Source organism: Malus sylvestris, chromosome 7 (genome assembly GCF_916048215.2).
Source record: "Malus sylvestris chromosome 7, drMalSylv7.2, whole genome shotgun sequence".
NCBI lineage: Eukaryota > Viridiplantae > Streptophyta > Magnoliopsida > Rosales > Rosaceae > Malus > Malus sylvestris.
The window spans coordinates 31,250,766-31,277,666 of record NC_062266.1 but is presented as its reverse complement, the minus strand read 5'-3'; the positions used below and the strand labels follow the sequence as shown (position 1 = coordinate 31,277,666).

Sequence of the window (26,901 nt, the reverse complement as noted above, 5' to 3'; positions counted from 1 at the left end):
AAAAAAAATTGCAAACATAAAACAGTTTAACCACATGGATTCAGTAAAATTGTTTAACCAGATGAATTTTCCAGTTTTCACCTACAACCTCTTACATTTCATCACACTTAGCAACCTCAGTAATTCTAGCATCATATTTACTCTCAAGATTTTCCTCTACATATCTACCATTTCAGCCTTCTCATGTGCATAATTCCCCTATTTACACCTCAATATGCACATGATTTTGGTAACATCCCTGCATTCAATCGATGCTAATCACATTTAGGAGGGAATCCACATCAGGAGTTACAACAGCTCGCTGGCGCAGCTCTCCAAGAACGATGCATTTCTTCTCTGCAGTGTTGGCTACCACAACTTCTTGGGCAGACATGCTGTCTGAACCAGGTGAAACCTGCGTATCGTAAGCACATAAATGAACATTATGTTCTCATAGTACTTGAATCTAGCTTGGCCTCAGTAGGAGGTGAAATCTAATGACAAACTACTCTGTGCCGGACAGATGACACGAAATCATCATTCTATGGATTGTGAAACAGTAAGAGTAAGTGGTAAGTAAACCGAACGTTATTGAACTTGATAACGAAATGATTTAACATATATATAACCAGACAAAAATGATAAGAAGTTTCTATAATCGTGCTTTCTTTCAGTTTAAGGAAAGTTAATGGCTGTGACTTACATCATAGAGGGTATCTCCTAGCCTCAGCTTGATTGCTCCGCTCTTGTAAACCAGCATTTTACCCATAAATCCGGCTGGCAACTCTTCCATACTACCTTCCTTCTTTGGAGCACCTGAGCTCTCCAGTGATGTTGAGCTTCCAACTTTCTCTTTGCCCTTTGCAGTAGCTGATGGCTTTGACGTCAATGGCAAAATGGAAGGAAGTTGAACGAATAACAACTTCGCTTTCACTTTTTCCTCCTGTCAAGCAAATTTAGCAACATCCAATCAAATATATCACTCTGTTTACTGTTTAACATTGTTCCGTCAGAAATAAGTTACTAATCTAATACGCACCAGCAGCCCAAGTTTTGAAGCAGAATTTATCGTGCTCTCATCATACTCTTTTTCAGCATCCTCCCCAAATTCGTTCGCATTAAGGATTTCTAAAAGCAAAACAAAAGGTCTATGAATTACAAGACTGACTATAAACTAAAAGTGCCATCAAATTGCGCAAGGAAAACCCTCGGTTTTCCAGCTTTCAGAAAGAATACCTGGGTCTCCAGAGTTGGGTTGCCTGAGAGGGAGAGTAGTAGGATAGTATGTATTCTCATAATCCTGTAGAAGCACCAGAGACGCGTTTGTGAGAGAACGATACAGAGAGATAGAGTGACGTAAAGACAGATATATGGCGCATGCTCTAACCCAACATTCTCTATCATTTTTCTTGACAATCTGAAGTGGTTCTGCATCAATAGCATCTTCCATAGTTACATCCGTTTCAGCTTCCTTAGAGGCTGAAGGAAAAGTTGGGAGACTTTGCTCCTCATCAGAGCCTTTGAGAACTAAGCTGCCGCTTTTGCCACTATCGGCATCCTTTACAGCTCCGAATGTTCTGATAGAAGTTGAGGATGCATCCGCTCCTCCGGGACCAAATGCAACTTGCACTGAAGCTGCAGATTGAACAGCAAACATGAACGGAAAGTAAACCCAGGATAATCTAAAGAAAACAAGTAACGTGCAAGCAAAGTTAACGAGAAATTACATTTCTTTTCGAGTTTAGCCCCCCGTCTTCTCTCCTGTGAATGCAACAACAGAAATCAATCATCTGTGCAGCTAATGCTTATACAAAACTGATAGAAATAAATCATCTGCTCGTGTTCTTACACCAAGCCCTTAACCCTTTTCAAAACAGACACCATACGAAAGAGTAATTCCAGGTTATACACTTGAGAACCACATTTCAGCTGCACATAGCGGCAAAGCAGACAACGTGAATTATGTTTTGTTTCTAAACTACCTCTATATACGGGGACGGTGACTCAAACTTGAGAGTAAGGAGGATTCGAACTTAAGATGCAAAGAGGACGGGTGCAATTTTTTCGCTAATTTGCTGAACCCACATGTGCAATCCATCATATTTTCCGACAAATGAAAAATGTAATTTTGCAAGTCTAAACTCAAAACCGCAAACCCCAAAAGAGGAAATTTCCGCGTTATGGATTTGTCTAATTTAATACCATACCAAACACACCCTATGATCAAATTGTTAAGACTTCACCTAACTTTTCAAAAAAGCCAAAAGCGGCTTAATCTGTTTTTTTTTAATTAAAAAAAAACACGATAATTAGAAAGAAATAACAAATGAATAAATAATTCACATACAAAAAATAAGAAATTGTTAAAGCAAGAAAATGAAAGGAAAAAAAATACGGACTGCAATAAAGAGAGAAAACAAAGTTGAAAGATGAGAGAGATTTACTTTGTACTCACTTAGCAGAGTCTGGGCCCGACGAGTTTCTTGACCGTCATCGTCGTCGGCGTCGGCGTCGCTGCATCGATTCGCAGCTCAAAAATGTCAAATGAAAACTAATAATCTTATGAATTTTGACGGAAAACGAAATTAAAAGGGAATTGGAGGGTGAAAATATGAGAGTTACGGAGTGGGAACAGTTGGTTCGCGGTTCTTGCGAGGTTGGGCTTTGGGAATGAACCTACGCTGGAAAGAAGAAGAGCAAGAATTTCAGATCTGGATAGAGTTATGGTGAAATTGAACAAGAAATTTGATGAGAGAAAGAGCTGGATGTTACCTTTCTGCGACGGGCGGAGGGATCGTCGTTATCCATGCCTTTCTCGACGGAGAAGAAGAACGGAAAAAATGAAAATTGGGGATAAAAAATTGCGAACAGCTGGTGTCGAACCGAGGTCGCTTGCGAGGAGGCTAGATGGAGTTCACAATGCTGCAATCCGGAAGAGTTTATAGGAGCCCTAAAATAATTATATATATAACGTTCCCAATGATCGGACAACCCAAGACACTTGTAGTAACAGCGTTTGCAACACATGAATAGTTGTTTAATGCATTGGCTTCTAAGGTAAACATCTCTACTTAAATTTAATAAAATTCTTACCTTTGGGAAAAAAAAAATATCTTTGGTTTGGTTATAATCCAAAATGAATAAGCATATTACAATCAGATGGTTTCAAATCCGACAAACATCCAATTAGATATACGTATTAAGATTAGATGGTCTTAAGTTAGCTAGAAATTCAAATGGATATGCGTATCACGATTAGATGGATAAGTGCATCAAGTATTAGAATTCCCCAATTTCCCCCTGCACCGAATACTAATTGGAAATCTCCCACGCCATAAATTAGAATAGTTTTAGAATATCACATGTAACAAAAATCGTCTCAATTCTCAAATGTTGCTATTTAGTTTTAACGGTTGTATCGTTAACACATCGTGTCCAATCTCATTCGTCATCTCAATGAGAGCTTTCAAGTTTTTGCACATATAAATGAACTAGTTCTTGAACGGCCAGTCCAATACCATTCAGGTTTTTAGATTTCAATTTTTGTGCTCGAGATAGAGACATCCTACACTCAACACGAAACAAAGGAAGAACCGAACCCCGACCTCAACAGAGCGTATACCGCTTCCGACTAACCGGCACTTCACGTACCGTTTCCTGCAAAACCTATCTACATTACCGATAGGAAGGCCTAAACATAGTATCAGTAAAAAATGGGAGGGCCAATTCAACAGAGCACGCAATGTAATAACAAAACGAGGTCCGAACGAACAAGTAAAAGCCACAAACTGTTGGAAACTGGTTAAAATTGCTGCAATTGTAAAATGTCTGCATACACAATCACAATTGGACTATTCAGTGACAGCACTAAACCAGCAACAAGAGAGAACACAGGTTCTTCTCCTCTTTCCCAAATCAAAGCTCAAACCTAGGACGATTTGAACTCGATATCTAGTGGCTTCATCCATGAGGATCCGTCAAACCTAGTAACACCAACCACTTTGAAGAAATTAGATAACGAAATACCTCTGTAAGTCGTAAAAAGTAAATGCTCACGATCCTCAGAACTTCTCTTGTGCCGCGAGTACATACTATATAGTGAAAGGAAAGGTTGCTACTACTACTACTGTGCTCACATTGAGCACAACTGAACTTCAATGCATAAATTAGCCTGAAAAATAACCAAGTCCGAGCTCATCTGCAGACAGGGTTAGTGATTCGCCGCTGACGGGAGATGTGGTCGCTACAACAAAATGGATTAGCAGTATCTCATACCAAATTACCAACAAAACAACTCTCAAAACAATGAAAGAATAAAACCACCTTCCCACTCTAACCAACAAACTAAGACTCCAGGCAAAAGTTGGGGACCAAAATTTCTGCATGCTGCTAGTTAGTTGAAATGTACCAAAAACCCATTTGAAAAGGAACGATTGCTCACGGAAACTTCATCTCAGAGTTCCAAAAGCTATTGAAAAAACCAGGACTTTGGGGCAAAAATATAGTTTGTCAAATAAATAATATAAAACGAAACATAAGAAGAATATAAAGTAAAGACGCAAAGAAAGAAGAAAGAGGGAGAAAAATGGAGATGCAACTACTCTCTTTATTTAAATCTGGAGGGCAAGCCTTGTATAGAAAAATCCTCAAAAGCGATAAAAGAAAATTACCTAGCAATCAAAAAACACACAAATTAAAGGAAACCCTCATGCTTTAAACTGCTGAGTGAAAGAAATAATAAGAATCTAAACCAACTATCGAAATAGAGTTATTTTCTCATCCAACGCCTGCAAATAGCCAATCATGTTCACGGGTTATAACGTTAGGCAATGGTCAACAACTCCCTCCAGCCCCAGTGCACCCTTGTATTCAAACTTAATACAAAATATACAATCCAACTGACGCCCAAATGCTCATCGAGATAGTTCAATAAGATTGTTTTTACAAACAGCTACTACCATCAACTATTCTATCCACCAACATTCATCCCAAAACCAATTTCATTTTTTCCTGAAACTCTCTTCTACTTGCAACAATTTGTACCATATTCGTACTCGCCCAAATGGACCACTTTCTACCTCAACAAATCATTGCAACACTCAAGACTTCATAATTTAGGTTATGACCAGGGGTTAGTTTTACTAAGATGCCAATACAAGTGTAAAACTTATGGAAGTAGCCAAATACACCACCAAAACTCTGGATATTCAAAAAACAAGAGATAACCAATACATGAATGATTTCTTTTACCTGCCAATGGAAAACTAGAACATCAATATCCCACTGTATTATACAGAAACGCAGATAAGCAAAAACATGACAACATTATCTTCCACCTACCAAGAATGCCTTGAGTTGCAAGGCATGATTACCTTTTTAAAATGGAATGATAACGCATCACTGAAGCAGCGTCAGAACCATGGCAGGCGGAAAAGCTTAGGGTCCTTAAGGTTAAAACTTGTTTACAATAAAAACTAGAAAGGCAAAACAGTTAGGCCAATCAACAAAACTAGTTATGCAACCCAATATAACATCACAAAACATTAGTACCAAATAGTGTACGTTCAGAAGAAATTTGAAAAAGGAGAAATTAGTAAACAGAATTTGTAGGAGAGATAAATAACAAGAAAAATAACAAAATTACGTCCAACATAAGCACCCAAAATAAAATGAATAATACTGGTTAAGATGACTTCTCCAACATGAAACGATCAACAGAAGTTCCAGCCCATGTCTCTGCAAAGGTCATAACATTACAGCAAGGTTAAAGATGTGAGTCCCAAACTTCAACAAAGTCATGGCAAGAGGTAAGAAATCAGTTCACAAGAGCTCCAAGAAACATCAGTCCTGTCAAAATTTTACATAATGGCAATGGAGAAGGGTCAAGTACTGCAAAACCAGATATAAATGACATATGCAGCACAATATAGAAAAATCAGATATGAGTGTCCCTCAAGCATAAGAATGAAAATTATATATGTAATCCTAGCCATGCAACTCTGAAGACCATCCCTGCACAAGCAGCTTTTTGGGTGATTCAATTAAACACAGAAATGCACAATCTTCTTCATTTCCATCCCGATGGGATGGAAAAGAAGGCTCGTTTAGCTTCCATCACGCCTTAGTATAAACCAGTGCCATAATTCAAGAAAAAGAGAACCATAGAAAAAAAAAATGTACAAGAGCCAGGATCGATATCCAGAACTTTCCTGGGGAATCACATACTTACAACAATGGTATGATCATCTGTTGCTGTAATCAACCTTCATATATACAAAAGACCAAGTGAAGTCCCGGTGTAAAATAAAAAATGGAAAATTATAAAGTAAATTAATAAACAGTACACATTATTCACCCACCCCAATAATAAGTGAGAAAGAGTGAGAAGGAGGGAGCAAGAGAGACTGAGTGAGTTAAAATCCTTGTAAGTAATGGACTCTATAGTTGAAGTGCTGGATATTTATTTGTATTTTGACACAGGTTAGTATTTTTGTAGAAATGAAAAACCCCGGCTATTTCAAATGGATAAAAAATCCAAGCAACAGAACAACTAAGCATCCAAAAATACCAAAACATAATTTGTATAACCAGGACTAAAGCAAAAATGTGCACTGCATACCTATCAGCTCGGATTATCATTTCATTTCTGCCATGAACTTCTCATACTCTGCATCTGCACCATAAGTTGTCTTTTCCGCAGAAGAAGCAGGAGGGGGAACCGGAGCACTCGTGGCCCATGGAACGTTACCAATGTTCTGAGATTGATCTGCAGTTGATCCAGGTACAGGGCCGGGGGGAGGTGGAGGTGGTGGAACTGCATTGTAGTAAGATGAGTAACCATATGAAGCAGCAGGATAAGTGTGTTGGCCGTTTGGTGGCATTGGTGCTGAGGAGCCACCATACAAATTAGTTTGTAGAGATTGGGTAGAGACATTGTGTTCAGATTGAACTCCTGGAGGGGGATAACTCTGTTGTGCTTCATTTGAAGTCATCGGTTGAGGTGGTGCACCAGGGGGAGGAGGGTATCGTGCACCATAAGGAGACATATGTTGACCAGGCATGGGAGGAGGATACATGGTTGAACCCGGGGGAGGTGGAGGCGGCGGAGCATAAGGAGCATAAGGAGGAGGAACAGGGGGTCCCCAAGGAACAGGAGTACCCGCATAGCTAGTAGGTGGTGCATTCCCAAGAGGACCACTGGGGGTAAACTGCTGGGATGGATAGGAAGCAACAGGCTGGGGAACGGGGTATGTGGGCATTGCCGATGCTGGGGGTCCAGCAGGCTGCGGAGGCTTGCCAGCAACTCTGACAGCAATGGTTCGCTGCTCTAGGCGATAACCATTCATGCTTGCAATTGCATTATTAGCCATCTGAACATCTCCATACTTCACAAAACCATAACCCTTACTCGCTCCGGTAACCCGGTCCCTGATAACTTTGGCCATCACAATATCACCAAACGCTGAAAACAATCGGATTAAACCATCGTCATCAAGGGTAGGCGGCAAGTATCCAATGTACAAGTTTGTCTCATCATAGTCCTTGACCGGTTTGACTCCAATTGATCCCAAGCCTGGATGTGATGATGCACTGCTAGTGCTGCTAGTACTGTTAGCCCAAGGAGGATTGCTTGATGTACTGTTGCCTGGGCCAAGTGCCAATGTAGCGGTCTGCTTAGTTGCGGATTCAGGAACTGTCCCCCCCAACTCAGCCAAGAAGTTCTGATACTCATCATCCATTTTCTTCCCAGTTGTACCCTTCACTGGGCAATCAATGGTTGGATGCCCACCATCACCACATATCTTACAAAGAACATCGCTCTTGAAGGTCGAAGTACGTGATGGACAAGCATACTGACGGTGCCCCGGCTCACCACACAACCTACAATACTCCTCATCCCTTATTGTCCCATTCAAAGCCGCAAGTTCCCTAAGTTGCTGCCTCTTATGCTCATTCAACACCTCATCAACAGGCTGCAAGAGTTTCTCCACCATCCCAGCCGCAGCATCAAGAGCGTCTTGTGTATCTGCCTCAACCAAAACATGCAAGTCCTCGTTCTCTGAAGGGTCAGGTTTCAAATCCCTCTTCTGTTGCGACCTGCCCTCTTTCACCGAACCTTTACCCCTAATGACAATTTTTGCACCAGTTTCTTTCTCCATCCTCTTCTGCGTATTACCCCTCGGCCCAATGATAAGTCCAATAAAATTGTATCCGGGATATTCCTTCATCGGTATGTAAAGCTTCTTATGAAGCTTGGGTGGCCTGTAATCAGCCGGGGGCTTAAATGCCGGGTTCCTCTTAATAATCTGAGCAATAATTTCCTGCCTCTCTTTGTTCAACCTTTCACGGGCACGGAACTCTCTAGTATTAATCCTAATTCCCATGTTATCATATATAGGTTCCGGCGAAGGAGACCTAGCCCCTTCGGGACGATCATCTAAGGGCAAACCCGAAGACAGCATTCGACTAATCTCAAGCAACCTACTATTCAAAGCTTGAATTTCTGGATCAAACTCAATACCTCCCATGAAATCCGGCAGCTGAATCGCCTTCGGCTCCTCATCCGCCCACCGCGACTTCCTCTTCCTCGTCCCACTGCCCGTCTCGCCACCACCACTCTGATTCTCCGACTCGGGCTGAGGATCCCACCGGCTGCGGCGGCGGCGCCTGCTGGTCGTCTCCTCCTCCCCGCCCGAGCCATCCCTTTCGTTGCCGCTATTGGTGTTGGTCAAGCCGTTTTCCGACAACAGCGGCTTCGTAATAGCAAGCTTCTTGCAGGCGTCGGTCGAAATACCATTCTCAGTAGTGGTCTGGGGATTTGGGAAGGGGTTTTGAGCATCGGAACCTAGGGTTTCAGTGGGCGGCGGTTGAGGCGGGCCATTCGAATCAGAGGCTAGGGTTTCGGCAGGAGGAGGGGGATTGAAATCGTAGGAGGGTAGGGTTTCGGAAGGAGGGGGATGAGGATCTAGGGATTCGATTGGAGGAGGAGGGTTAGGGTTTGATGGAAGAGCAGCCTCCATGGATTTGAGATCGGAGAAGCTTCGAGTACCAGAGGGAGTCCAGAGAGAGATGTGTGTTTGCTCCCGAAGACGAAAATTTTTAGTTTAGTGAAATGGGAGCGAGACGACTCGTCTCTGAATATTTATAGGAGGATGGGCCCATAGCAAATGGTGGCAAAACTAACGATCTAGGCCCAGCCCAATACAACTAATCAAATGCGAAATTGAGTTCCACCAAATCCACCAATTCGGGTCTTTGATTGAACGGTTAAAGTTATTCTAACTTTTAAAGAGAGCCTGTTTTTAGCCGTTTGATCAAATTTCAAAGGCCCGGATTAGTGGATTTGGTGGATTTATGTATTCCTAGAGAACTAAATAAATATTTATTTGAAAAATAAACTTTATATACACACCTATCCAATTAAAAGTTTAAAATCAAAATTATAAAATAACTAAATAATTTAATAATTTTCATGTACAAAACGAAATTGACAAACAAAAGACTTTTAACTCAAGTAATTAAGAATCTTGGCTTATGAACTCGATATCCTATGTTCGAGTTCGCTTTCGATATTGCTTAATAAATAGGATCGAAAATGTCGCAGTAACACATTAGGCAAGCAAGAGAAATTCTTCTACACGGGTGAGACCATGGATGGACTTAAGTGATGCAAAAATATAGTTAGTGTCTTACTTTTATTAGTATGCGTGGGTGAACACACACGCTGAACACCATAATTTAGAGGAACCATACTAAAGAATTCGTTGCAATTAAAAATTTGTCAAATGAGGTTATGAAGTTACATTGTAATAATAAATCTGCAAGAAAGATAGCAAATAATCTAGTAAACATAATCGAACAAACCATGGAAGTTGATCGATATTTTGTCAAGGAAAATCTTGAAAGGAAGGTTGCATATCTACCGTTTGTGAATTCAAAGGAGCAGTTAGCTGATTTTTTTTCTCATGGAGTATCTAATAAAAATTTTTAAGAATCAATTATCAAGTTGGGCATATACGATATAACCAAATTGAGGCTCTACAAGAGCATCAAATTGGTACAAATAGAGTAGTATTTTTGTTTATATTTTCTTTGTTTGCCGCAGCCTGGCCAATTGGCATCTTTTCCCTTTTGTTTCCTTTCTTTTTCCAATTTCCTTTTTGTCTTTCGGCCCTTCAAAAGTCAAAAAGGAGAGAACTACCTTATTTTTCTTTTCCTTTACTGATGTGTTCTGACACACAAAGACAAGTCGTGTTTATTTGGAAAGGGATCCTTTACAGATATTTTCTTCCTAATTCATCAAATCTGACCATCCGAATTATTAAAATTTGATTTAATGATTATAAACATGAGTCTATTTTAAAAGTTTTAATAACTTTAACTGTTGATCAAATTTCAATGATCTAAATTTCCTAACTTGATGAATTAGGACAAAAGTATCCTGGAAGAATCCCTTTGTGTATGCCTTTTTGATTTTTTAACCTGGTGGTTTAACTATAGCACTCTTCTAGTGGTCTGGCCTAGCACCCGGCCTAGCACCCTTCTGGTGGTCTCGGCCTAACACTGTATGCCGATTGCGTTTGCCTATCACTGCATGCCTAACACTTTGAAGATGACATATTATTAGGCCTGGGCAAAAATTACCGAGAACCGAACTGAATCCGTACCGAATCCGGTCGGTTCGGTTTTTTTTTCGGTTCATTTCGGTATAGGTTCAAAATCGGTTCGGTTTGGTGCTTAGTCGGTTCGGTTTCGGTTCTATTTTTAGTACCGAACCGTACCGAATCAGTTTTGTAATAAAAATTATTTGTTCACGTGGACGACCACTCCTCCACTTTTATCACTCTCAGACTCTTACTCTCACTCTCGGACTCTCACTTTTCTCAATTGCCGAAGTCACTAGGTTTCTCTCTCAATCGCCCGCTCCACCTCCTCCTCTCCAATCTCTCACGATTTCACGGTCTCACCTCCACCACAACCATCTTGACATCGTCTTCTCTCATGGTAAGTCAATCTCTTGAATTTGTTTGCATTTTATAAAATTAGGGTTTTAATTTTTAGATTCAAATTGGGATTGGAATTGGGGTTTCTCTGAAATTCAAATCTCTTTCGGTATAATTTTTTTTCTTGTGAGGTGATTTCTGATTGTGCATAACTGTAACCCTTTAGGACCGTACAACTTGTAGTTTAGGGTCTCATTTGTCCCTGGTTAGGGTCTTATTAGTTTAGGGTCTCATTTGATTGAGCACCTTTCGGTATAATACATCTTTGAAGGGATCTTTGGAATCGAAGCCTTAACTTAAGTGTTTCTATCTGGGATAACTTGTAGTTCCTGGTTAGGTTTATGTTGCTCGCCAAAATAGAACTAATTGAGGTTTTGCATGAGCAATCAAACAACATACAGATTGTGGGAGTTAAATTTATTTAGTTATTTCTCCTTAGTATTTCTTTGTGTGATGAATCTGCAGTACGATTGTTTGTAATGTAATGGGGCTGCTGCCAATTTATTTTAGGCCTTGTCAATTTAGTATTTCTTTGTGTGATGACTATGCAGTATGATTGTTTGTAATGTAATGGGGTTGCTGCCAATTTATTTGTCATTGTCAATTTAGTATTTCTTTGTGTGATGACTGCTGCTAATTTATTTACTGCTAATTTCTGTTCCTATATTCTATTTTATTTTGGTGGCAAGCTCATGTCACTAGAAATGTTGGAGATACCTTCCCTTCTGATGTTAGCCTACGGGTAATCGGGTATATTTAGTTGGAGTTGCTTTCTGTAATTGCCATTGCAATTACCTCCGTAGCCAGTAACAGATAAGTGATATCTCTCTGTATCTGGCTGAAGAGAAATATTGTAGCTGGTTTGTATAGGATCTTTACAGAAATTTTAATGGAAGAAAGAGACGCCAATTTTCCAAGAAGGATTATACTGTTCTTAAATGATTGAATTTCAAGCGTTCCTTGATTGGTGGCTTTAGATATTCTTTAATTCGACACTTTTCTTGTCGTACATTCCCTGTGCATAAATGAAAAGGATAGAAATGAAAAAGTCTTTGATTTTATATAGGACTACACAAGTTCTTCAAAGTTGATTGTGTTACTCAACATAAACTTTTTTAAGTTAGGTCAATTGTAAGTTTACTCGTGTTGGTGCCTTGGAGTTTATATGTCAAAATTTATTGGTTTTGAGTTTTTATGTCAGTCAGTGCTGAATGTTTTTCACACCAGTGTAGGCTCATTGACCAACATGACCTATACTTTTATCCTGCTCCTTAGCTCTCTTACTTAATGTCTCTCTTTTTTGTAAAGAGTGCTAGAATCAATGACCGTATGTAACTACTGTGTCATATTTTGACGATTGAAAGCTCAAGAGAGATAGTTTACTGGGTCCCTAGGGTTATACTCAGTTCGTGAAACTACAGGGAATAGTGCGAAAGCAAGAATGTCTAACTTCTAAGTGCTTTCTATCATGAAAAAAGAGGAAACAAATGTTTGTAGGATTACAGCGGTTGATCGACATCAAGTATTGGTTTTCAGTTTGTATATGGGTTGAGTTCCTTGGTTTTTGGGATTTTGTTTGTAATGTAATGCGGCTGCTGTCATTATTTTTTTGGACATAATGATTCACAAATTGATATTTTTGTATTGATTGGATGCAGGCTTCGGACCGTGTAGATTCTATAGATGATGCAATTGATTTGGAATATGAATCGGGGGGAAGCAAATGTGAGGCCGAAAGTGAAGGAGATCAAGAGGAGGTAAGTGTCTCCCAACTCCTACAGGGTAAACGTAGTAAGGTTTGGGAGCATTTTAGGCCTTATCAAGTTAAGACCCTAATAAGCCTCAAGGATCGAGAAGGGAATGTTGTAAAAGATGAAAATGATGAACTGGTAATGGTTCCACATGTAAGACTTAGGGCTAAATGTGTCTATTGCCCGGAACATACAAATGATGGTGACTATGCGGCTGATTCAAGCACTAATGGTACATCCGGAATGAGAAAACATCTTAATCGACAATGTAAATATTATCATGCCAACTTAAGGAAAAATCAAAAACTTCTTTATGAGGAGAAGAAAGGGGGTAAAACTTTGGTTAATAGGGAGTTTAACCAATCCGATTGTTTGGAAGCATGTGTGGAGATGATTGTTCTTGATGAGGTACCCTTTAGTACCGTAGAAAAGATAGGGTTCAATAGATTTTGTAGTGTTGCATGTCCATTATTTCGTGTGCCTTCTAGGAGGACTCTTGTTAGAACTTTCCTTAGAATGTATGCACAATCTAAGGATAGTTTGAAAAAGGAATTGCATGCGCACCGAATTTCTCTTACCACCGACACTTGGACAAGCACTCAAAACATCAATTATATGGTCCTCACTGCACACTTTATTGATGATGAATGGAATATGCATAAGAGGATCATTAATTTTTGTCTTATTGCTAACCACTCGGGAGCCACAATAGCTAAGTTGATTGAAACTTGTTTGTTGGAATGGGGCATAGATAAAGTGCTCACCATCACGGTGGACAATGCTTCCGCAAATAAAGTTGCATTGGATCAACTTAGGTCAACGATGAATAGGTGGGAAAATTCACAAGCCATTTTGCATGGGGAGTATTTACATGTGAGGTGTGTCGCTCACATAACCAATTTAATTGTGGGTCAAGGGATGAAAAGGTTAACCAAATGCCTCTTAGCCATAAGAAATTGTGTGAGATTTGTGAAGAGCTCTCCACAAAGGTTAGAGTATTTCAAGCAAGCCGTGTTTATGGAGAAGTTAACATGTAAAGCAAGTGTTTGCTTAGATTGCTCCACAAGATGGAATTCCACATTTCATATGTTGGAAGTAGCCATAAAGTTTAAGAAGGCCTTTGCTAGGATGGGGGAGGAAAGTGATATTATCAAAGGGTTTGAAACTATTATAATAATTTATTAGCTTGACGGGCAAGTCAAATAGTCGGTATATGCTTGCTGGTTTACCCATCTAGTTATTTGAAGACGAAGACCCCATTTAACTTAATCTCCTTGGCCTTCCTTGTGTGGTAACTGGGGTAGTGGTGCATGATTGAGTTTGTGTTATGATGTTGACGAAAGGTAGAAGAAGACTTGTGGACGCCATTTAGGTCTTCATCTCCGCGTCGCCAATAGTTTGGTTTGTTGACAGTGACAGACACCACACCAAGTTTCCCCTAAGCTTCGTAGAAAATACAAGAATCACACACACAATAGACTTGAGAGTTTGAATGTAAATGGGAAAGTCTGACTAGCAGACTTGAGAGTTTGAAATGTAAATGGGAAGTCTGACTTGGTCTAACAGTGGCCACCATTTAGGTCCATCTCCGCGTAGCGAAATAATTTGGCTTGTTGACAGTGACAGAAACCGCACCAAGCTTCTCCTAAGCTTCGTAGAAAATACCAAACACTGTCCTGCCTTGCAACCAAAAATGTTAAGAGCTTAAAAGGAAAATGGGTTGAAGCCAAACCATCCCAACAAGCTGCAATTCTTATTAGCTTCTCTGGTTTTCTGCCAAACGTAACATGGCAGAAGCTGTTGTTATTTTTGTTCTGGGGAGGGTTGCTGATGTACTTGCTGAAATCCAACTTCCCAAGGATGTTCGCCCGGAAATCCTGCGGCTGAGAGATGAGCTGAAGCGGATGCAGTGCTTTTTAAAAGATGCAGATGCAAAGCAAGAAGACGATCTGCAGGTGCGCAATTGGGTTTCTGATGTCAGAAATCTTGCTTATGATGCTGAAGACCTCATTGACACATACATCCTCAAAGTTTCATCCTACAAGTTCAAGAAATGGAACTTTGTTAAGAGATATGTTTCCACTCTCAAGGCCCGTTCCAAGATTGGGAAAGACCTTGTATTTCTCCGCACAAGAATCTCTGACGTTTCCATCAGCCACGAGGCATACAACATAAGAAGTATTGGTGAAGGAACAAGTCATGCCAATGAAGGACTACTGAAGCTGCGGCGATCAACTCCTCGTGGCCAGGATAAGGATATTGTTGGTCTGGAGGAAGATATAGCAACTCTGGTTGCACGACTTGTCTCGGAGGATCAGTGGCGTGCAATTTCAATAGTAGGCATGGGTGGTATCGGTAAGACCACTTGTGCTAAGGAAGTCTATAATCATGCTGACATTCAAACTTGTTTCGATTGCCGTGCTTGGGTCTATATATCCCAACTGTTCAGAATAAGAGACATACTTGTGAGCATTATAAAACAAGTTTCAACAAGAACAAACGACACGGCGGAGTTGGGAGAAGACAAGTTGGAGGAAATGCTCTATAAACTTTTGGAAGGGAGATGCTATCTGATTGTTTTAGATGATATATGGAGCACCAGCGCTTTTGACAGTCTTGCAAAGGCCTTCCCGAATAATCACAGTGGAAGTAAATTATTTCTAACAACTCGCAACAACAATGTCGCTTTGCATGCCGATACCCAGAGCCTTCCCCATGAACTGCGATTTCGTAGCAAAGAGGACAGTTGGAAGTTGTTATGCCGAAAAGCATTCACTGAAAGTATTGAGAGAATGTGTCCACCACAATTGGAGGAAATCGGGCAGGAAATTGTGGCGAAATGTGCTGGTCTACCTCTAGCCATTGTTGTGTTGGGGGGCTTGCTTTCAAGGAAAAGACGGCTGAGTGAATGGCAAAGGGTTCTGAACTCCATCCGCGAACTGTTATCCCGTGGTCCGAATGCTGTATCGGCAATACTAGCTTTAAGCTATTATGACTTGCCTTATTACCTTAAATTTTGTTTTCTCTACTTGGGGTTATTTCCTGAGGACTACTTATTCTCTGCACGTAAACTTTTTCGGCTATGGATTGCAGAGGGCTTGATCCCATATTACGATGGAAGGATGGAGGACCTTGCAGAGGAATATCTGAATGAGCTGATTGATAGAAACATGGTTCAAGCAGCAAGGTTGAGTGCAAATGATAGGGTGAAACACTGCCGATTGCACGACTTAATGCGAGATCTCTGTATCTCAAAGGCTAAGTCAGTGGAATTTCTTTATATTCATTCGAATCTGAAGTACAGTATCTTTAGGCCATTACAATGCTCTGACTCTCGAGCCCGTCATCATGCTATCTACTTCGGCTGCTCCGGCTTTTGTTCCTCCCTGGATGAGTCAACTCCAAACCTCCGATCGCTCCTCTTCTTTAAGGTTGAACAAATTGGATGTGAAATTTCGCTTTCTCATGTCTGCAGAAGTTTTAAACTCCTTAGAGTCCTGGAATTAGAAGATGTGAAGTCATGGGGAATTCCAAGAGCAATCGGAGAAATGATCCATTTGAAGTACTTGGGGTTAAGGCATTGCTCTATAGGCTCGCTTCCAGAAGAAATAGGATGGTTGTCCAACTTGCAGACTCTTGATATTCTTGAAAATGTCAAGATTAGGAGGGTTCCTGATGTGTTATGGAAGATGAAAAGTGTTTGTACCATACTTGACCAATCCCGAAACTACCGAGCACCGGCCAACGCTATACTGTCAAGGACCCAGAAGAGTTCCCCTCCGACCAGGAGGCCAATCACTACTCGACACGTGTCAAGATTAGAAGCCAATCAGAGCGCAGCACGTGTCGACATCAAGAACCAATCATAACATGACACATGTCAATGTGACAAAGCTACAAGTTTTTCTATAAATAGGGGTCATTCCCCCACAATAGGGCCTAATGCCATTTGTGTTAAATCATTCACAAGAACTCACTAAATTGAGAGCTTGATCCTTTGTACTTGTGTAAGCCCTTCACTACTAATAAGAACTCCTCTACTCCGTGGACGTAGCCAATCTGGGTGAACCACGTACATCCTGTGTTTGCTTCTCTGTCTCTATTCATTTACGTACTTATCCTCACTAGTGACCGAAGCAACCAAGCGAAGGTCACAAAACCTGACACTTTCTGTTGTACCAAAGTCTTCGCTGATTTTGTGCATCAACATTTGGCGTCGTCTGTGGGAAATGACACTTATTCCTACTCTCTTCAGCTGTGTCAAGCTGGTTTCTATCATTCGTACACTTTCTTTTGACTAGGCATCCCTCTCCAACATGGGAAGCGAAGGAAGCCACAGCACACAGAATGACACCCCCCTTGCACATAGTGCGAAACAACGAAAGAAGGAAGGAAAACGAGTTCTTCTTCAAGCTAAAGTCGATGAGTTGGAAGCTCAGAACAACAAGATAGCAATGAGGAATGAGGTCCTCCAGGAGCAATATGAGAAGCTCTTCGAGACACTCCACGAAGCTAGGCAAGCTCAGACACGCGAGCTTGTTGCCCCCGTGGAAGTCAACCATCAACTGGGTGCCCTCCAACATGGAGGGTCACATGCATTCGACATAGATATCCCTGATAGGGAACAGATTACCCCTCGACTTGATAATCAACATGAGGCTTCTCTTAACCCAGTTGCTTCGACCCGAACCATGAGAAGTGGAGGGAGACACCTCTTTGCTGAAGGGGCAGAAGGATCGAAAGCCGTCTTTCGCGATTGTCGGGATTTCCTGAAGCAACGTCGAGAGAATTCCATCCATATAAGCTCAAAGATTAATGACCCAAGGATTTCTGAGAGACTCGGTCCCCTGCCACGGCCCAAGCCGGCCACCAATTTGAGGAAGGGGCAACAAGTCCTAGAGAGACATGAGGGTACATGGGACTCAGAGGTGTTCCGACAGACATACCCTGGAAGCCAGTACAACGAGTCCAGGGAAAAATCACATGCCCTTGATCAAACCTTCCTAATTCCAATAGGAGATGGAGATTTACGAAAGAAAGCTCCAGTGACACATAACTCCGCTCAGGACCCCCTTGTCCTACAACTTCTTGAGGAAGTAAACAAGTTGAAGGCTGAACGTCAGGCTGAAATACCTGACTGGAACCAACCCAGGCCTGGCCCTCTTACAAGGAGGATCCTCAACACCCCCTTCAAGCAAAGACAAAGCAAAAGCTTGGCTTGCAACTTTATACTGGAAAAGAGGACCCGATTGAGCACCTTAACCTCTTTGAGTCCACCATGGCATACCGGATGCACACCGACGAAGAGCGATGTCTTCTCTTCCCATCCACCCTCTCTGGTGGAGCTCTAAATTGGTATTGTCGTCTTACACCTGAGACGGTAGACTCATTTGAGGAATTGAGGAAACTATTTGTTTCCCAACACATTTTCCAAACCGATCGCTTGCACTCTGCAGATGACTTGTACACTATCCGCCAGAAGCCAGACGAGTCATTACGTATGTATGCTGGCCGCTTCAGCCATAAATACTCCCGGTGTGCCGAGGCAGACGACAAGACTGCCCTCAAAGCCTTCACGGCAGGCCTACGTGATTGTTTCTTTAAATACATGATCAATGCCAATACTTGGAAGACTTACTCTGAGGTGATGGCGCAGGCTTATAACCATGCATCCGCCGAGGCAAAGACATATAAGGAGAAACCCCATACAACCATCATTTATCAACAAGTGGGAGGTGGAAGCCAGACTCACCTAAATGAGAAGACCTCGACTTTCCAAACAGTAGTGGCACCTCCCCATGCCTTGCATAATGCTTCACCGAATCAACAGACATATCAATTTCAAGGCAAGAGGAAGGATTTCCATCCTCACCACTCTCCTTTCAGTAAAAAGAGTAAGGGACACTATCCCGATAACCAAGGGTATCGCCACAATAACGCTCGCCCCCAGGCAGTCAATGCAGTGGGTCAAACCCGCGTCAAGATACCCCCTACCCCAAGGTATGAGACATACACGCCCTTGAATGCCACATGCGCGGCCATTTACCCCAGCATAGCTCACCTGATACCAAAGCCAAAGCCGAGGCACCCAGATTACACGCCCCCGAATAACGCGGGCATGTTTTGTTGCTACCATGAGCATAACGGCCATGATAGCGAGAAATGTATCATCCTCCGTGATCGTATTGAAGCTTTGGCACGAGAAGGAAAAATTGATCAATTCCTTCTTCACCCTCAAAGGGATAACCGTAACCAACGCCAGGTGAATGTCATATATTCCATAAGCGGCGGCACACCCATATCTGAATCTTCCAATAGGGCCATGAAAAACAGTGAACGAATTCTGAGGCCTGGTCACCGAGTGTTTCACGTGGAAGACATCAGGGGAGGGAAGTATCAAAAGCCTAACTGGGATCCGATATGTTTCTACCCTGAGGAAGAAAGAGGCATCATCTACCCTCATAACGACCCATTGATCGTGGAGGCTCACATAGCCAACTTTGATGTTCGACGAATCCTCGTAGACACAGGGGCTTCGGTCAATATCATGTTTGCCGAAGCTTTCAGGGCACTCAGTGTAGCTGAACACTTGCTCGATCGCTCGATTTCTCCTCTGATAAGCTTCTCCGGTGATATCGTGCAACCCTTAGGGAGCATACATTTACCCTTTACTATTGGTACAGGCCCTTACACGGCTACCATTACCACTAACTTCCTAGTGGTTGACTGCCCAACGGCATACAATGTCATCTTTGGGCGCACAGGCATCAATGATCTCAAGGCTATGGTATCCACGCATATGCTGTTGATGAAATTTCCAACCCCCCATGGCAACGGCTACATCAGAGGAGATCAGCTTAGTGCACGATCATGTTACAACACTTCAGTTAAGCAACAACACTTGCCCGGACCCAAGGAAACCCTGTCTGTACATGACCAAGTCACAAAGACCAGCCTAGATGAAGCGAACTTGGATCTTCCTGATAGCAACAATCAACCCGATGATCCTCGAGATGACTCTTTCACCCAGCAAGCCCAACCTGCTGAAGAGTTGGAGAAGGTACCTATCTCAAGAGATCATCCAGACCGCATGGTGAATATTGGCACCACATTGTCACCACCCCTTCGGTTAGCATTGATATCTTTTTTGAAAGAGAACACTGAAGTCTTCGCCTGGTCATACGAGGACATGCCAGGCATCTCTCCCGATGTCATCTGTCATCGTTTGAGTATTGACCCCAAGATCAAGCCGGTGAGACAGAAGCGAAGATCTTATGACGCTGAACGATACGAGGCAATGAAAGCAGAAGTTGAAAAACTCAAAGGCATAGGCTTTGTCCGCGAAGTCAATTACCCGACATGGGTAGCAAATGTGGTCCTTGTTAGGAAAAATCCGACCAAAGAAAGTCTTTTGCTTCAAAAGGTCTTGTGGAGGATGTGTGTTGACTACACCGACCTAAACAAAGGGTGTCCGAAAGATAGTTTCCCTCTTCCTCTTATTGACAGGCTTATAGACTCTACGGCAGGGTGTGAGCTCTTGAGCTTTATGGACGCTTATTCAGGATACAACCAAATCCTCATGAACCCCTCAGACCAAGAACACACGGCCTTCACTACTGACAGGGGACTATATTGCTATAAAGTCATGCCTTTCGGCCTAAAGAATGCAGGAGCAACTTATCAGAGACTGGTCAATTCAATGTTCGCCGAACAAATTGGGAAGAACATGGAAGTTTACGTTGATGATATGCTAGTCAAAAGCAAACATGCTGACCAACACATCACCAACCTATCTGAAACTTTCACCATTCTAAAGAGGTATCGAATGAGGTTGAACCCCAACAAATGTGCCTTCGGCGTGGGCTCTGGCAAATTATTAGGCTTCATGATTAGCCAACGAGGCATTGAGGCTAACCCTGAAAAGATCAAAGCAATCCTCGACATGAAAGAGCCAATAACTTCAAAAGACATCCAAAGCCTTACTGGCAAGGTGGCAGCCTTAACCAGATTCATCTCTAAGGCCACAGACAGATGTGCTCCTTTCTTCAAAGCACTCAAGGGAAATAAGAAGTACATTACATGGACGGAGGAATGTGCCAAGGCATTCAGGAACCTCAAAGAGTACATGAGTAAAGCCCCTCTACTCTCCAAACCAGAAGTTGGTGACACTCTCATCATCTATCTATCGGTTTCGGCTTCAGCAGTCAGTTCTGTTCTTATTCGAATAGATAGTGGTGTCGAACGGCCCGTCTACTACGCTAGCAAGGCCCTACAAGATGCGGAGACACGATACTCCAACATTGAGAAATTAGCTCTAGCATTGGTCATGTCTGCTCGAAAACTCCGCCCTTACTTCCAAGCGCACTCCATCATCGTGCTTACCAATTATCCTCTTCGACAGATACTCCAAAGTCCTGACACTTCAGGGCGAATGATCAAATGGGCAATAGCGTTGGGTGAGTTTGACATCTCCTACCAACCAAAGCCAGCTGAGAAGGGCCAAGCAGTGGCAGACTTCATTGCCGACTTCACATATCCGGTTGACATTGCTTCTACACCTGAAGCAGTGGCTTCATTACCCCCGGAAGCTCAGAAGATAGAACCAACAACCCCAGCATGGAGTCTGTATGTTGATGGCTTATCCAACCAACAGGGCTGTGGAGCGGGACTAGTCTTGACTACGCCCGACAAAGTAGCAATGGAGTATGCTCTTCGTTTCAAATTCAAGGCATCAAACAATGAGGCCGAGTATGAAGCCCTTCTAGCAGGATTACGTTTGGCCAAACACCTCGGGGTTAAACAAATTGATATTTTCAGTGACTCCCAATTAGTGGTCAACCAGGTTACCAACAACTTTGATGCTAAGGACAGCTTCATGGCAGCATATCTTGCGCAAACACAACTTTTGCTCAAGCACTTCCACTACCAGATCACCCAAGTTCCTCGAGCGGCAAACAGTCATGCAGACGCCCTGGCTCGCCTCGCCTCAGCTGTGGAAGACAAGATTGGAAGAAAAATTCATGTCGAACTGTTGGCAACACCAAGCACCATGGCCGCAGAAGTATGCAACTTACAACAGGGGGATAGTTGGATCACCCCGATCTATAATTTCCTTGCTCATGGCACCCTCCCAAATGATAAAGTCCAGGCTAAGCAAATTCGATACAAGTCTACCCGCTACATGATCATCAATGATCAACTCTATAAGCGAGGTTTTAGCCTGCCATACTTAAGGTGTCTTACTCCTGCCGAGGCGGAAATCGTCCTTCGGGAAATACATGAGGGAGTCTGTGGAGATCATGCTGGATCTCGGTCCCTAGCACATAAGACTTTTCGCCAAGGATATTACTGGCCAACACTCCACCAGGATGCCATCAAAGTATCTCGCTCATGTGACAAATGTCAACGATATGCGACTATTCCTCATTCCCCTCCAGAGCTTCTTACTCCTATGATCAGCCCTTGGCCCTTCGCCCAGTGGGGACTTGATTTGATCGGCCCAATGCCGGCAGGGAAGGGCAAAGTCTGTTACGCAGTCGTTGCAGTGGACTACTTCACAAAGTGGGCCGAAGTAGAACCCTTGGCAACCATTACTGAGGCAAAGATAGAAGACTTCGTGTGGAAGAACATCATTTGTAGATTCAGCATTCCCAATGCGATAGTCACTGACAATGAGCCACAGTTTGACAACAAGAAGTTCAGGTTGTTCTGCTCTAAGTTCAACATCAACTTATGCTTTGCCTCTCCAGCTCATCCCCAGTCTAATGGACAAGTTGAGGCCATCAACAAAATAATCAAGTGCACTTTGAAAACCAGCTTGGACAAAGCTAAAGGCTGTTGGCCAGAATTTGTACCCCAAGTTCTTTGGTCATATCGCACTTCATATCGGACTTCAACAGGAGAAACTCCATTCTCAATTGCCTTTGGCACAGAGGCGGTTGTCCCTGTTGAGCTCGAGCAAGCAACATTCCGAGTCCAGAACTACATTCAAAGTGAAAATGACAAACAACTCACCCTCAACTTGGATTTAGTCGAGGAACACAGAAACCAAGCTCACTTGAGGAATGTCGCCTACAAGCAGCGCATCTCCAACTATTATGACTCTAGGGTCAAGCCTCGTTCTTTCAAAATAGGAGACTGGGTCTTAAAGAAAAGATTACTCTGCGACAGAGTCCCGAGTGAAGGCACACTTAGTCCAAACTGGGATGGACCGTATGAAGTCATTAGCATCAGTCGCCCTGGCTCTTACACACTTAGAAGCTCCGATGGCAAGACCCTTGGCCATCCATGGAACGCTGATCACTTGAAGTACTACTACAAATAGACTCACGATGTACAAGTGTTGAGCTATAGCCGTTCGGCATCCTATGTAATGAAGGCCATTTGGCAATGAATTCAATAAAGAGGTAATTTAGCCAACTCAGCCCTCACTCTTTTACATTCCTAGCAATGGAACACTTAAGTGTTGAAACCTCAAAGCAGATATATCCAACACGAAACAAAATCTAAGTATGTGTCGACAAGACTATACAAAGAAAGGAACAACCAAACAATGGCTTATATCCAAACAATAGATCTATTCATACACAGCAAAAAAACTTCACCTACAAAGCTTCACCTACATAGCTTCACCCAGAAAGCTTCATCTACAAAGCTTCACCATCAAAGCTTCACCTCGAAAGCTTCATCTACAAAGCTTCACCTACATAGCTTCACCCAGAAAGCTTCATCTACAAAGCTTCACCATCAAAGCTTCACCTCGAAAGCTTCATCTACAAAGCTTCATCTACAAAGCTTCACCATCAAAGCTTCACCTAGAAAGCTTCATCTACAAAGCTTCACCATCAAAGCTTCACCTCGAAAGCTTCATCTACAAAGCTTCATCTACAAAGCTTCACCATCAAAGCTTCACCTAGAAAGCTTCATCTACAAAGCTTCACCTACAAAGCTTCAACACCAAAGCTTCACCTACAAAGCTTCAACACAAAACCTTGCTCCAAATAAACAAATTTTGTTCACAAAACCCAAGATGCCCGTGAACTTGTACAAAAACACTTGGGTAAACATAAACATTTTTTGTTTTACACCCACAAGGGCCCAAAATTTTCCTTCTTATTTATTCACTTATATATGTTCCCAAACATATTATAATAGATCCAACAACAAGCCAAAGTCCCAGGTTTCTTAATGGACAAAAGTACAAGCAATTCATCAATAATGAAGGTGCTACAAAAATTGGAATCTGCCCCAAAATAGAAATCCAACCCAAGAGACTTTTTCTCTCTCTCCCTCTTCCGCCTCCTTTCATCTATCAAATTTCTGCAACCTCTGCTCTTCTCCAATGGAGCTGAATTTTGGACACCCTATAGTTTTTGAGCATATGAACAACTTTCAAGAAGGAACCATTTCTGTTTGAGCGACGAAAATTAAAGTGTTGAAGCTCCAAACATGACAGTCGGATTCTTGCAGATTTCGAAGCTGCGGTGATGTTTCGAAGATCTGGAAATATTTAATCATTAGTTCATTCTGAATTTTTGATATGTTATTAAAGAGAAGATGAGGAACAACTTCAATGAAGAAAGCATGCTGATCTGAACAATAGAAAATGGAGTTTCGAAGCTCACAACAAATCTGACGGGTTGACAGAAAAATAATAACCAGTCATTCATCATACCTGAATTTCTTGAGTTATACAGCTCCGAGGGATCTCAATTTTGGATATGTTGTAGTTCACAAGTTAAGGAACAACTTCGATGAAGAAAGTATGTTGATCTGAGCAAGAGAAAATGGAGTTTTTGAAGCTCACAACAAGTCTGACGCGTTGATATACAAATGACGAACAATCACTCATCATACCTGAATTTCTGGAGTTGTACTGCTCCGATGGATCTCCAATTCGGATATGTTGTAGTTCACAAGCTAAGGAACAACTTTCATGAAGATGGTTTTGCGATCTGAGCCACAGAAAATGGTGTTATATTGAAGAAAAGCTAAAGGCAGACTAAAGGAAAGCAAAAATGGTAAAGCAAAGCAAAAGAAAAGCTAAAGGAAGACAAAATCATGGCACATGATAATGAGTCATACCCTACCCCTCATTGGATTCGAATACACCCATCCTCCAAAATCATGACAAAGGCCACATTATAGATATCTGTACAAACATTCCAAAGAAAAAGGGAGGGAGTAAAAAAAAAAAAAAAAAAAAAAGGGCCTAGGCCTCCACTTCTTTGGGCCTAACACATCTTCATAACAAAAAAACAATATATGAAGAAAGAGCCCTGGGTTACCACTTCGAAAAGAAACAAGTGAAGTTTTCCTACTCATGACATTGACTACTAGCTAGACACCTCATTCGGCAACTCTCTTCGCCTGAAGACTTGGGGGACTCCCACCATATGCTACTGCACCTTGATACTCGGCAGTCTCACAACCACTCAGTGACTTGGATTTTTCAAGTCTCCAACCGAGAAGTTTTCCTCACTCGGGAAATTAAGGGAACACTACCTCAAACTACATGCTTCACTCACAAAGCTTCAACAATACAGGTTTCAACAAAAGCAAAAATTCAAAGAACTTTATGAAGAAGGCTTTGGTGTATTTAACACAATATGTTGAAATGAAGCAAAGCTTATTTATTAATATTTTCGATAAGCCACAAATATGTACATATACATGAGTCAAAATAAACAAACAAAAGGGAGCCTTCACAAAGGTTGCTTAGGGGAAGTCTCAGCAGTCGGTAGAGCCCCAGAAAGAGAAAGCACCGGAGGGTGGTTATCCGGAGCCTCAGTACTTGACAAAACCCCAGAAGGAGGAGGCATTGGAGGTTCATCATTTGAAGCTTCATTACCAGGTACAGCCCCAGAGGACGAAGGTAATAAATGCCTTTGGAACAAACCCACAAACCGCTGATGATCAAGTAAAACCTTACCATCAGATTCCTTCATCTGGTCAAGCTTCCTCTTCATGTTTGTAGCATAGTCATGGGCGAGCCGGTGCAACTGCTTATTCTCATGCTTGAGCCCTCTAATCTCCTGTTTGAGACTCATCACTTCAGCAGCCAATGATTCAACTTGGCGGGTTCTAGCAAATTGGCGTTGGGCCATATTAGACACAGAACCTGCACACTGAACACTAAGAGCCAGAGAGTCCTTAACAGCCAACTCATCAGACCGTTTGGAAAGTAGTCTGTTATCTTTGGGAGTGAGAAGGTTCCTGGCCACCACTGCAGCGGTCATATCATTCTTCATCACAGAATCCCCAACGGTAAGAGGACCAGTAGGGGATATGAAGGATGGGCGCCATATGTTGTCTGGAGAAGGCGTGGCTGTCTCTTCTTCAAGGTTCAAGTCAAAACGATGGTCGGAGGGTCCAGACATTTTCAAATGTGTTGAAGAGGGAAGAGGTCAGACAAATCAAGATCTTAGAAGTGCAAGAAATGAGCTTCTACTGGTAGAGATTCAAGTGTGCTGTGGAACTTAATGCCAGCCTCTATAAAAATCTGCACTCGACGGAGCTTCAGAAATCGAAGAGGCGTTTGCTTTCTCAAAAGCTGGGCTGCTCAGAGACCACGAGGGCCGATCTCAGAAATCGAAGAAGCACCTGCTTTTTCAGCCTCGTCAGCATCTGTCACATGCACACTCAGCTTTGCGGAAATTACGGGCAATCTGTCGAAGATTTCTGGTGAAGTAGAAAACACGTGAATCTCACTGTTCAATCACCGCTCTCCATATGCACCATCAACTCCTCGGGTACCACATATAACTTTGTCAAAGATCTCTGACAAAGTTTAGGCACGAGAATTTCGAAGTTCCAGCTACCCTACTATTACCCATAAGGGTAAAGGAACAGCACCACTGCTTGACAACTGGAAAGTCCCTATGTGTGTCGACCTCCGTGTTTTGCGGCAAGACAGGTTGGCAAGAACGTCCAACCTTTACTCACATTCGAGAAAAGACTCCCAACATAATTACTTTCTCAAAAACCGGAGTAGCACCGCTTTCCGAATCTCGAGAGTCAGATCTTCGACGGGATTGCTTGTTCGAAAACTGAAGAGGCACAACTCTCAGAACTTCGAGAGCCAGATTTCCTTAGATAAAGCTTGTCTGTAATCTTCACACGTAACATCAGCTTTCCAGATACCACATACCACTTTTTCAAAGTGCTCT

The 26,901-nt window shown here is 42.2% G+C and overlaps 3 protein-coding genes and 1 long non-coding RNA gene across 7 annotated transcripts; 1 reads left to right on the top strand and 3 right to left on the bottom strand.

Moving 5' to 3' along the window:
* Positions 1–8: 8 nt before the first annotated feature.
* Positions 9–2,918, bottom strand: LOC126630635 (uncharacterized). The gene is made up of 9 exons (XM_050300790.1): positions 2,752–2,918; positions 2,602–2,660; positions 2,424–2,493; positions 1,707–1,740; positions 1,367–1,614; positions 1,216–1,279; positions 1,019–1,107; positions 683–922; positions 9–394 (listed from the first exon to the last, which is right to left on the bottom strand). Exons 1-9 carry the CDS (start codon positions 2,785–2,787, stop codon positions 245–247), a joined length of 990 nt encoding a protein of 329 aa, XP_050156747.1. The 5' UTR covers positions 2,788–2,918; the 3' UTR covers positions 9–244.
* A 2,552-nt stretch (positions 2,919–5,470) lies between these two features.
* LOC126630627 (splicing factor-like protein 1) lies at positions 5,471–9,089 on the bottom strand. 2 transcript variants are annotated; one of them, XM_050300776.1, is made up of 2 exons: positions 6,599–9,089; positions 5,471–5,826 (listed from the first exon to the last, which is right to left on the bottom strand). In XM_050300776.1, the coding sequence occupies exon 1, from the start codon at positions 8,997–8,999 to the stop codon at positions 6,615–6,617; it is 2,385 nt and encodes a 794-aa protein (XP_050156733.1). In that variant the 5' UTR covers positions 9,000–9,089; the 3' UTR covers positions 5,471–5,826; positions 6,599–6,614. The 2 variants fall into 2 exon arrangements, with proteins under 2 accessions (XP_050156733.1, XP_050156734.1); XM_050300777.1 differs by having other exon boundaries at positions 5,471–5,715.
* Positions 9,090–14,306: 5,217 nt separating this feature from the next.
* LOC126630630 (putative disease resistance RPP13-like protein 3) lies at positions 14,307–16,695 on the top strand. Its single transcript, XM_050300782.1, has one exon. The coding sequence runs from the start codon at positions 14,521–14,523 to the stop codon at positions 16,600–16,602; it is 2,082 nt and encodes a 693-aa protein (XP_050156739.1). The 5' UTR covers positions 14,307–14,520; the 3' UTR covers positions 16,603–16,695.
* A 6,432-nt stretch (positions 16,696–23,127) lies between these two features.
* LOC126630661 (uncharacterized) lies at positions 23,128–25,001 on the bottom strand. 3 transcript variants are annotated; one of them, XR_007626063.1, is made up of 5 exons: positions 24,590–25,001; positions 24,408–24,505; positions 23,674–24,232; positions 23,384–23,519; positions 23,128–23,331 (listed from the first exon to the last, which is right to left on the bottom strand). It is a non-coding gene; the product is annotated as an uncharacterized LOC126630661 (long non-coding RNA). The 3 variants fall into 3 exon arrangements; XR_007626064.1 differs by lacking the exon at positions 23,128–23,331 and having other exon boundaries at positions 23,332–23,435; positions 24,590–24,997; XR_007626065.1 differs by lacking the exon at positions 23,128–23,331 and having other exon boundaries at positions 23,341–23,407; positions 23,590–24,232; positions 24,590–24,999.
* Positions 25,002–26,901: the final 1,900 nt, after the last annotated feature.

Bases quoted from the DNA above. Each gene is read 5' to 3' on its own strand.
- LOC126630627 (XM_050300776.1), bottom strand. From the start codon at position 8,999: ATGGAGGCTGCTCTTCCATCAAACCCTAACCCTCCTCCTCCAATCGAA.
- LOC126630630 (XM_050300782.1), top strand. From the start codon at position 14,521: ATGGCAGAAGCTGTTGTTATTTTTGTTCTGGGGAGGGTTGCTGATGTA.
- LOC126630635 (XM_050300790.1), bottom strand. From the start codon at position 2,787: ATGGATAACGACGATCCCTCCGCCCGTCGCAGAAAG. The intron at 1,280-1,366 runs GTTAGAGCATGC...GTGCTTCTACAG, and splicing joins AAAATGATAGAGAATGTTGG to GATTATGAGAATACATACTA. The intron at 1,108-1,215 runs GTATTCTTTCTG...TTTTGCTTTTAG, and splicing joins ACCCAACTCTGGAGACCCAG to AAATCCTTAATGCGAACGAA.